Source organism: Pollachius pollachius (genome assembly GCF_949987615.1).
Source record: "Pollachius pollachius genome assembly, chromosome: 3".
Classification (NCBI taxonomy): domain Eukaryota; kingdom Metazoa; phylum Chordata; class Actinopteri; order Gadiformes; family Gadidae; genus Pollachius; species Pollachius pollachius.
In genome coordinates, this window is record NC_136936.1 from 49,094,745 (window position 1) to 49,106,543 (window position 11,799).

The following is an 11,799-nucleotide window of genomic DNA, read 5'->3' on the forward strand; positions in this document are numbered from 1 at the left end:
TGAGGTGACCCCCCCCCCCCCCCCCTTTACCGAACCTAATCCAGAATTGAATCTGCACAGCATTGAAAAACGGGTCTGTTTGAAAAGACGATAATCGAGAAAAAAAACATTGCAGGAGGCGTTTTGCAAAATCATAAAAAAAAAACATTTCTGTTCACCTTGAATACCGAATATTATACTGCGCTGAAACCATCTGTGGAAATGCAGTGCTAAAGGCCTGTGGGTGTCTGAAGACAGGGTGAGGGTCTGCAGTGATAATAGTTTGCAGTGAGAGGTCTTGCAGTGAGAGGGGTCTGCAATAATATAGGTATTGCAGTGAGAAGGGTCTTGCAGTGAGAAGGGGTCTGCAGGGTGGTCGCCAAACCTGTTGGAGTCGGTGGGACAATGTGAGTGGCTTCTTGTACATGACGGCTGACTATGTGTTCTTTTCCATGTCGATGTTCTGCTTGTTTTATTCGTGTTTGGTGAACCTGACATCAGGGAGTTTCATTTCGACGCACTTTGTGGATATGTATGTAAAAACAGCTTTTTCAAAAAAAGAAACTGAGTTAATCTTTTTATTTCTTTGCTAAAATATATAAATGTTTACCTGTATAAAGTCACACGTATAAGCCTTTCATTAAAATGTCTAAAAAAGAAACCGATGCGGTAATTGAGTGATACAGATTTTAAATATTTTTTTGCCCCATTTTCACGGTTATTACCGAGAAAACATTTTCAAAAATTTCGGACGGATATTCGTTTTTTTTTTTTCTATCAGGTATCCCACATCAGCACCAACTCTGTCCACTACGGAATAAATCAATGTTCAATTCCCCGGAAAAGAGATTTCACGCCTAAATGAAACTCTTGTTAAACGGTATTAATTATGACTCGGAGCAGACAACAGCCCCATGTGTCTTGTATTCGCGATTAGGGATTCGTGTCTTATCAAATATCTAATTAATCTCCGAGACATCTTTTGTTCAGCCTCACTTTATCCGGGCCCTTCCGTGGGGGGTTGGCGACAAAGGGCCCCTGAATATTTATTCTAATTGTCCAAATTAACTGCCTCCATTTGCATACCGAGCGGTGGATGGTTCACTGAGGATAAAAACACGGCTCTATCTGTATCTGAGAGGGGTGAAAAAACAGGAGATTTTCCCGGGGAAACAGGTCTCCAACCTTCTGAAAGGAGAGAGGCCAGAAGCCACATGCTTAATGCCGCGTCTTGAGCGCCTCTGCGGGCGGAGCGGTCAGACCGCCCCGCGCGCTGAGACGCCCCAGACGCGGCATTAAGCAAATGGCTTCTGGCCTCTCCTCCGCGTGCTGCTATTTGAATATCTGTGGCCCCCCGTTGTTGAAAGGGGTTCGAGGAGGCTCCCCGGGCTCTTTGTACGGAGGCAGTGCAGCGTCCGATTCCCAAAGAAAAAGCCCGGGAATAATTACAGCGCGGGGCCTGGGAACACAGAGGAGCAGCGTCTCGTGCGGGCCAGACGCGCTGAAAAGGAGGTGAAATTGACCAGAAGGCGATAGAAGGGAATTATTGTCGTTTCCTTTTGTCCAACGAGCGTCCCTGCAGCCAGAGTGAAAACTTAAAGGAATTATAATAATGGCAATTGGAAATGTAGGGATAAAATAAAAAAGAATACGCTTTGCCGAAAGCGAAAAAATATATAGGGCTGTAAGTTGAATGGTGGCTTATTATTTAAAGCATCAGAATAATTATGTAGGGCTGCAAGTTGAATGGTGGCTTATTTTCTACAGCAGAATAAATATATAGGGCTAGATGTTGAATAGTGGCTTATTATTTAAAGCATTATAATAAATATATAGGCCTATTTGTTGAATAGTGGGTTATTATTTACAACATCAGAATGAATATATAGGCCTATATGTTGAATGTGGCCTATTAATTACAGCAGAATAAATATAGAGGCCATAAAATTGTTGCAAATATTTTCTATATAGTTCTGATGTTTTATTACATTTTATTTGTGATTTAAATAAAAATAAAATAAATAGGAATTCCGTTTTAATATTAACCAATCAACGTTAAATCTGATTAATATAACGATTTACTTTAAGTTTGTTGGGATATAGCGAAAAATATTCCTTAATTTCTAGAGGATGTTCACATGTGATCTTGTCTGGTAGTAGCCTACACAGTTCCCAGACCAGATACACCAATAATCTCTTAATTATTAGACGCAAAGTCTACAAAACTTGACTGTTCCATTTTGTTAAGACTCGTCGAACAGCAGCGAGAATGAGTCTATGGTTTTATTCGCAAGTCTATGTCTAGCTCAAGCTGTGATGACAACTTCTAATAACATGCACTTCACTGTAACGACCGAAATCGTGAAGAACGGAGCCATTTAGATCAGGCCTATCCTACCAAAATGTCAATATTTTCCAATACAATATTCCGATACAAACCATTCAAATAAAACCTTCCAGATAATTTATTTTGGATTATCGAACGTAAAAATACATCATTTAACCATCATTCAGCAACCACATGTCCATATGTCGCTCATGCGGAATAAAAAAACAGCTTTGTTCAGCATTTATGAACATACATTTGAAACGGATTCCCTGCTAAAAAAAAAAGCCGAATTGGCCAAGGCATCAAAAAAACGCTGCGATTTAGTTTCGCTATTTAGTAATCAATTAGCAGACGTCTGTCGGCTGCAGCCCAGTCCGCCGTAATCATTTTCTGTCCTTTGCTGCCCTCTACTGACAGTAAATATACCGCCTTATACATTTCCGCGAAAGTGAAACGACAGTGGTAGCGTTAACTGTTGACCAAAGGTAGCCGGTAAAATGCCCTTTCAAATAAAACGACGACATTTGAAAAGTTTTTGTACTTTTAGAAAATGCTGAAAACGAATCACTTTCTATGGGAGTCCTTGTCTTTTCTCTCTGTGTTCCTCCTTCTCTCCTCCCGTTCTCTTCTCCCTTCCCAGCTCCTCCCCTCTCCGTCACCTCTGTCCCTACCTCCTTCACCTCTGTCCCTACCTCCGTCACCTCTGTCCCTACCTCCGTCACCTCTGTCCCTACCTCCGTCACCTCTGTCTCGACCTCCATCGCTTCTGTCTCGACCTCCATCGCTTCTGTCTCGACCTCCATCGCCTCTGTCTCGAGCTCCATCCCCTCTGTCTCGACCTCCATCGCCTCTGTCTCGACCTCCATCGCCTCTGTCTCTGTCTCTACCGTGACCCCCATCTCTTCCTCCGTCACCTCTGTCTCTACCTCGGTCCCCTTGTTCTCTGTCTCTACGGTGAGCCTCGACATTACCTGCATCCTCTCGGCCTCGGTCCCCGTGATGGAGGTCTTTACCTCCATCACCTCTGTCCCCTCTGTCTCTACCATGAGCCCCATCTTTACCTCCGTGGACCCCGTCGTTACCTCCATCCTCTCTGCCACGGCCCGGTCCTCTCCCGAGGTCCTGCTCTATCCTGGAGCTACCCCCCTCCCTCTGCCCGTCTCTGCTGGCCTGCCTCTCCCTCGTCTGACCGCCCTCCTGGCGGACACTGACCCCCGGGCTGCGCCTTCCACCCTGACCCCCGGCCCTCTTTGACATCTCCGCCCTGGGGGGTCCGCCACGAGGGACCCCGACCTCCTCCTCCTCCTCCTCTCTCCCCTCCTCCTCCTCCTCCTCCTCTGGCCTCCTGCAGGAGGTGCCTCTGTTGCTCTCAGTCTTCGGGTGCTTCTCTCCCTGGGCCTGCGCCCCCGTGGGGGTCTCCTTGGCCCTGGTCTTCCTCCCCTTCTTGCTCTTCCTCTTCCTCTTGTCTGTCTTGCCGTGGCCACTGCTGGAGTCAGAGTCACTGGAGTCACTGGGGGAGTCACCGGAGCTGTCGCTGGAGTCACTGGAGCCGTCGCTGCTGCTCTCCTGACTCTTCTTGTGCTTCCGTTTGCCCTTCTTCTCCTTCTTCTCTTTCTTCTCCCTCTTCTTCTGCTTCCTGCTCTTGCTTTTCTTGGCCTTCTTCTTCTTCTCCAGCCGATCGAGCTTCCTGTTGAATGAAGACACACACCCTGTTTAGTTCTCCAGCCGTTGGTTTAGGGGAGAACGCGGCCACAAGCACCGGTTTAACATCATAGTTAGGAACTAAACATGATTTCTTAACAACATTAAAACTATCATCATCATAATTTTAGTAACATTACAATATGCTAACTATGTTAACTATACAAAAAGGAAAATAAAGCCAACAAGCATCAACACATTTTATATATGACTCGGTTATAATAAAGAAAGCAGAAGATATTAAAAGCATGGATGTAGGCTGAACAGAACAACAGCCAGTCACGACACTGCAACACAAAGGATGGCGCAGAGCAGGCCTACCGTAGGAGCTTCTGCTTCTGCTTGGTGGAGAGAGACTTGAGGAATTCTACCTCCGGGTCTTCCTCCTCCTCACTCGCTACGTATTCCTAGGAAAAAACATCAGTCCAAAAATGCAACCCAGAACACGAATATACACCATTATAGACACCGCCATTAATATCTACCAGCAATGCTACAACCCCCGAGGTGTGTGTGTGTGTGTGTGTGTGTGTGTGTGTGTGTTGTATATAAACTACAAGGCCCAGCAAAAGGTGTATATATTAATGGCGAATCCCACATGCGGCCACACGTTGCTCAGAAGGGAACAGTTCATTGCTTTAATCTCAAAACAAACTGGTCTGCAGCAGCAATCATGGTGTAGATGAGGGACCTTCCAAGGACATTGGCTTTCAGGTTGGAGGGGAATGTATATAAGTGGGTTACTTTATGGGTGTGTGTGTGTGTGTGTGTGTGTGTGTGTGTGTGTGTGTGTGTGTGTGTGTGTGTGTGTGTGTGTGTGTGTGTGTGTGTGTGTGTGTGTGTGTTAAGAAGAGGGTAAGCGGGTGCGATTACCTGCGATGGATCACAAAACGTTGCGTTTCTATCAAGGACACATTTTTTCAGGGCAAACCCACTGTTTCGCATCTCTGCCATTAACTCTGAGGGGTGCATCGACGGACCTGTTAGCACAAATCACAGTCTCAGAGTCCCATTGATGTCAGCCCGTGCCAACCACTACCTCCACAGTAGGCATTTCAGGGGCGGCTTTGTTAACAGAACGGGGCCTCAAATCAACTCACTTCACTTCCGGCTGAGCAAATCATACAATATCATTCTCTGCCAGAGCAGCCGTTAGGAGATTCAGAATACACAATAATTGCGTTTCTTTCCTTTGGCACAAATGGGGCGGGGGGTAGGGGGGGGGGGGGGGGGGCGCCATTATGGTACTTCACCGGCGACACCTAGCACTGGACTCTAGCGGGGTAAACACATTACGGTCGAACTCTCTGATTTCAGGAGTCAAATCAGAGCTCAGACTTGAGGTGCTGTGGAAGGGAGAGGCTCTGTGACTGACTGACACCCCCTGTCTCTCGCCGACAAGTGGAGTCTTGCAAACAAATACCACCACTTTGTTCACATGTGTATTGCAAAGCCGACACAACGCAAGCAATGAGTGCGAGTGTTTGGCGTCACAATGTACACACACACAAAACAGATAATGCAGTAAACACATTAGGAAAAAAAACAAGTTCCTTAATTGTAAGACATTGTTTTAAAAAGTACATATATATAATATAGTATATATACCTAAAAAAAAAAAGATATGTCAGAACCAGATCGACAGGCTTGGATTGTGCTTGTAGGAAACATGTGTTTGTGCCAATAATATCAACATCAGACTACCTGCTGCTTCTTCAGTGGGGGCAGCGCTGGCGTTGATCCCCGACAGCCCGAACAGAGGACACTCTCTGTCCGTGTTCACGTGGCCCCATTTATGGCATTTGATGCACCTCACATTTCGCACCTAAAGGGAAATCATTGCGCATTGATGCATCCAATCAGGCTACAGTGTATTGATTTTACGGTCTGGCTGCTGAGATTAAACATATTAGAAAACCCAACATCTGCTTCTAAATACACACAATGATAAATAAAGCTAATTAATGTATTCTAAAGTTTGATGTGTTCTCATTATTATAATTAATATATTTAATAATAATTAGTCGTTATAATATAATAATTAATGCTTCTTTTCAAACTTTGAACTGAAGGAAACCTGAAATATGATATGACATCAATAAATAAAATCTAATCAATTATTAAATGATATGCCATATTTTTTAGAGCAGGGGTGAAGTTTCACTCACCTGGATTCCAAATGGTTGATCTCTTATAGTCATGTCATCTTTCGCATATCTATAAGACAAAGACAATACATTTCATTAACATGAATATTCATGTGGAGATTTCCTAAATGTGATCATGCGGTCCATGCGTGCATTTACTTCTCTCTTGGTGCGCCCTTCTGCCACTCAAACTTGTACTCTGACTCCCCCTCCTGGCAAAGAGACGTATGACAGGCAACACGGTCAGACGGTTCATCGGTAATGAGAGGCAGAGGTTCCGGAGCCAGCCTGCTCATTCCACAGACTCTGGGCTGGTTATGAAACCCAGATTCTAACCCTGACCATGACCATAACGCCACCAAACTCTTATCCAACATTAACCATTTCTTATACCGATATAAACATAACGCATTTCAAACAAAAAATGGATTGAACTGCGCATAAGATCACAACTTTAACAACATTAAATCCATGGCTCCAAATGTAAGAATGGTGTCATGTGGCAGGTAAGTCTGGGTTTAAGACTAACAAGCAGTTTCATCACTGCTTACATAATAAGACTGGCCTACACTTTAATTATAATGGAAGTGTAAATCATCTTACCTCCTTGGTTTCCTCTTCATTATTGATCAAAATAGAAAAAATGTAACAATTAGAAGTCATATCTTATACTATAAAGTATTAGTCCACGTGTCTTACACAAATCATTAACATAAAAACAATGCAATGGGATTTACCTTTGGAAGCTCCGGGTGGAGCCTCATACATGAAGTTCAGACCATTTTTAACGCGATCATCTCCCATTAACACCCTAGAAAAGAACAAACATGAAGCACATTAAACAATATGACATGAAAGACATGCAGTCATTATAAAGTGTGACTTCTAAGAAAAACCCATTAGTATGGAGCCCGTGTAATACAAATATAAAGCATTCCAAGTATGCTTAAAGTGTACAGGTTATATACATATTAAGTTTCAGTAAAGGAAGCGTGCAATGTTGGCCTCACCGGTTGTTGTAGATCTCCTGTTCCTTCGTGTAAGCAGACAGGAGATCCTCTTGCTTCTTTTTTTCGAAGGTTATTTTCTGTTCGGCGATCCATACCTACCACAACGACATAAAGTACATGTTTGATTCTTGTTCTAGAACTCTACCTCCTTTAAAATGTACATTCAAATGCACCCTCCCCTCAGCAAACACACACACACACACAAAATAAGAGGTGCATTCTTCACATTAAACAATAGTTTTCATGTTTACTTAATTATGCCAACAAAAATGTAGCATGTTGCAGTAAACATAAAACAATATAAACAACTTCCGGCTGCTAGCCTGATAGCCTGCTAGCTGCCTGGGAGCTAGCCTGTCAGCTATTCTGTATAAACACTTACCTTCTTGATATTAGATTTTGATGCAGGATGAAAATCTTTCTTGCACATGAAGTTCGCAAAGGACTTTCCCATGATTAAGCAGTCACCGACCCGGTTATGTGAGAAGTTGTTAGCGTTAGTAAACACACGGAGAGTGCTGGTTTAATTATTTGCTTTACATGGGAATCGGAAGTAGTCACATACTAAACATTAGCAAATAAACATCGTGAGTTACGACTCAATATAACCCACAAAGTCGAACACAACCACGACCAGTCAACGTTATAAAATATACGCTTTTTTAAGCTATGGTTTAGAGCAGGTTCGGGTATGAAACTGACGCGAGGACGACTGCTTCCGGGTCAGAAGGCTAACCTAGATGTTTTTCTTCCGGGGTCAACAGCGCTGCAGCTCAAATGAAACTGATGTCAGTGACCTGAAATGAAAGTATGAGGTAGTGGACGATCCCTGTGGACAGTAACCCGACGCTGTCACGACTACGTACAAAGTCTCCACATTGCTGATACAGGTAACAGCGGCTTTCATCTGCATTTTACATATAGGATGAGACGATTAGGTTGTTACACTCATTTAATAATCATTCAAATAAAATAACACTAACTTGGTCTACCTTAAACTGAAGTAACCTTGTTTTCAAGCAATTACCTTAATTTGACACATTGCATTGATAATAAAATAATGTGTGTGTGTTGTACTGGGCTGTTGTGTTGTGCTTTTCTTCCTAGGATTGTATCCATATACAATGTTTCCAACTTCGTGTGACACCTTCGTGGCTCTGCCTCCGTCCACTGAGGGACAGCGAGTTGTGTTCGGGAAGAACGCGGACAGGCCCTCTGATGAGGTTCAGGAGGTCGTCTACTTCCGTGCCAATGACTATGACCCAGGGACGAAAGTGGAGGTAAATAAACTATTTCACGATATGTTGAATTTGTGTTCAATCGTCAATGCTGTTCCCCCTTATAATTGATGATTCGATTTTCCCCTTCTCTCTGTTTAAAAGTGTACCTATATAGAGGTGGAGCAAGCCGCCCACACTCACGCGGTGGTCTTGAGCAGACCAGCCTGGCTGTGGGGGGCAGAGATGGGGGCCAATGAGCACCAGGTCTGCATCGGGAATGAGGCGGTGTGGGGGAGAGAGGGCTGTGACGGGGAAGAGGCTCTGCTGGGCATGGATCTGGTCAGGTGAGCAGGCTGATTGTAATACCAGTGTTAGTGTGATACAGTTGTCCACTCATCATCGCTTTGGCCGGGATATCCTGTGTGGTTGGTCCTCTGTGTACTTTTAAAGAAATATATAACGTTACATGAGTCACTTTGTGATTTTTGAAATCATGTGCAGATACATGCTATTCTGGGTGAATAAAGGATCTATTTAAGTCAAACAAAACCCTAACTGTGTAGTTAATCAAGTAGGTAGATACTTTATTCATCCCCTTCGGGAAATTCAGCTATCCAGTAGCAACAGACAGTGCAGTTGACAAACGGTAAAAGTATACAAAAAAAGTCTATGAAAGTCAATAGAAAATTTGCAATATCGCACATAATAAAAAAAAGAGCCAGAGGTAGATATAAATAAATAAATAAACACAATGCATTGCGCATTGTTCAGTGTGTGTGGGGTGGGTTGGGGGGGGGGGTCGTCATGATGACTTAACTACGCCGTCCATGAGAACGCTTTGGCTGAAGCATATCAACACCGCGGCCTTGTTAAACAGACTTGGGCTGGAGAGAGCCGACACGGCTGAGAAGGCTCTGCACGTGATCACTGACCTGCTGGAGAGGCACGGAACGGGAGGCTCCTGCATGGAGGACAACTGTAACTTCAAGTACCACAACAGCTTCCTCATCGCAGACCGGACGGAAGCCTGGGTGCTGGAGACGTCCGGGCAGCGCTGGGCGGCGGAGAGAGTGACAGGTAGTCAGACGTCGTAGCGGTGGATGGACCTCCCTTCATTGTGAGGGACTTTCCCTGTTCTTGAAGCATTACGATTTCACGGTCATTGACAGTTCATTCACCGGTCGACCCTGTTGTCACCGGACGAAGCCTGCTTCTGTCTGCCTCAGGAGCGTGAGTTTGTGTATGAACCGATGTTTCATTGGTCAACTTTGTACACACTTTCGTTTTATTGGTCAAATATAATATGGCTAAGCTATGGTTCATAACCGGAGCTGTCGCCAGAGGCAGGACTGCAGTGTTTGCTAGCTTTCTGATTCTGATCCTTCCAGATTTATGCAAACTGCCACGCTTAACATGCCTCCACAATGTTTATTGATTTGCACATGTTTTCTCACGCACATGGTTTAGTCTACAGCAACATCACCACCTTAACCAACACACTCACACAAGTAAATATTGCACAACCGACATCGCCACAGATTTGAATGTTCTAAGCACATCCGACCGGGGGGAGCTAGGGTCAAACTATTCCTGAGACGTGCGTGTCAAATGCTACATGATGAGAGCCTGCTCTGCATTAATTCCCCTATTGAGTTAATACCGAGCATCTTGTTTCTCATCTCCAGAGGGTTTCCGCAACATCTCCAATGAGTACAGCATCACCACCAGGATAGACAAGGAGCACCCCAAGCTCAGGGAGTACGCAAAGAGCCGGGGCTGGTGGGATGGGGTCTCAGAGTTCAACTTCGCCCAAGCCTACTCGTACATGAACACGGCCCGGATGGAGGCGTCGGACAGCCGCTACTGTGAAGGGAAGAAGATGATGGAGAAAAGCAACGGTGAGTTCATGTACAACACATGCCATTCGAAAAAATGTATGTTGTATACAAATGCCCCCTAATGTGGCTCAAGCCACTAATCTTAGTCTTAACCATGTAGACCAACAGGGCCTTGGGGAAACCCAGGCTGAAGCCACTTCCCTGTCTCCCTTCCCCCTCCCGTCAGTAAAGAAGACCTTATCATCGAATGTGTCTCGGGAGTGTTTATAGGTACAGATGTGGGGATAGTTATAGCTTCTGTTTTCTGAATTGGCAGGTCACATCACGGCTCAGACGCTGATGGATATCCTCCGGGACAAGGAGAGCGGAATCAACATGGAGGGGGCCTTCCTGAGCGCGGGGAGCATGGTGTCTGTGATCCCCAGGGACCCCTCCCGGAGTGGGGTGCACTACTTCACCGCCACCCCTGACCCCGAAAGGTACAGCGATCCATGCAGCTCCGTAGTGAGGTGGCAGTGTGAGGTATTAGTGAGGATTAAAGACTTAATTCATCACATGCCCATGATGCACGTGCGAGTGGGAAAGTTCCATTCTGGTGCGACAGGCTCCACAGGCTTTGAGTAACATCTATGGGTAAAAGCAAACAGTGCGGGCCAAAAAACACGATATACAATACATTAAAATAAATAATACATTGTAATCACACAGATTCCTTTCATCTCCATGTTGTACATCTTTGCACTACGAACCAAGGAAATATTGGTTCTTTGAAAATCCCTACTGTACCGACAGCGATATATTTTTCTCCTTCTTCTGACAAACGTACTTATTGTTAGTCGCTTTGGATAAAAGCGTCTGATAAATGCCCTGGATGTAAATGTAAATGTAACCCCCCACCCCTCTTATCTCCTTCGGACAGGTCTGTGTTCAAGCCGTTCATATTTGTGCCCGATATCAGACAGTTGAAGCACACCTGCTCTCCTTGGTACGGTGAGGACGACCCCGTGAAGCAGAAACCGCGCTTCAAGAGCAAGCCCGATCGCAAACACCCGCTGTTCCTCAAGCACGAAGTCGCGTCCGCCATTATTGAAACGACCAAGGTTCGAGGTTTCGTGGATTCACCTGAGGAGAGCATCAACAGATGAAGGTACTGCGTCCTCTAAATTCACCGGAGGCTAAAGCTTTTCTTCCGTTTGACTTTTCAGGAGAGAGGAAAGCAGATTTTGCAGAACATGAGGGATCTGGAGAAGAAGAAGCTGGCTGAGATGGAGGAGTTTCTTGTGAAAGGTGTTGACGTTGACGACTTGCCCTTATTGGTGAATCTGTTTTCAAACACCGCCCAGGAAGAGATGGATGCATATAGTAATTGATCTTGATCCAATGTTATTTTACAAAACAACCAGTTCATGAACATTATTTTATTAATATGCAAATGTACTACCTGCAGCCCTTTCTTTCAGTTTAAAGACGATATTAAAATTATCAAACACATGCACATTATTCAGTGAAATTATTTCCCTTAACTTGTTTTTAATTTAAAAAAAAATTAAAGCTGGTCAGTCTTAACAATGTATT

The 11,799-nt window shown here is 44.6% G+C and overlaps 2 protein-coding genes across 2 annotated transcripts; one reads left to right on the forward strand and one right to left on the reverse strand.

Moving 5' to 3' along the window:
- Nucleotides 1-2,420: 2,420 nt before the first annotated feature.
- cirsr (corepressor of RBPJ and splicing regulator) lies at nt 2,421-7,856 on the reverse strand. The gene is made up of 10 exons (XM_079732526.1): nt 7,549-7,856; nt 7,167-7,261; nt 6,894-6,967; nt 6,760-6,773; nt 6,316-6,368; nt 6,178-6,226; nt 5,714-5,834; nt 4,883-4,989; nt 4,331-4,416; nt 2,421-3,995 (listed from the first exon to the last, which is right to left on the reverse strand). The coding sequence occupies exons 1-10, from the start codon at nt 7,618-7,620 to the stop codon at nt 2,873-2,875; spliced, it is 1,794 nt and encodes a 597-aa protein (XP_079588652.1). The 5' UTR covers nt 7,621-7,856; the 3' UTR covers nt 2,421-2,872.
- A 68-nt stretch (nt 7,857-7,924) lies between these two features.
- On the forward strand, nt 7,925-11,715 carry scrn3 (secernin 3). The gene is made up of 8 exons (XM_079732563.1): nt 7,925-8,056; nt 8,274-8,446; nt 8,549-8,730; nt 9,264-9,463; nt 10,072-10,284; nt 10,541-10,703; nt 11,144-11,324; nt 11,430-11,715. The coding sequence occupies exons 2-8, from the start codon at nt 8,291-8,293 to the stop codon at nt 11,592-11,594; spliced, it is 1,260 nt and encodes a 419-aa protein (XP_079588689.1). The 5' UTR covers nt 7,925-8,056; nt 8,274-8,290; the 3' UTR covers nt 11,595-11,715.
- The last annotated feature ends 84 nt before the right edge of the window (nt 11,716-11,799 follow it).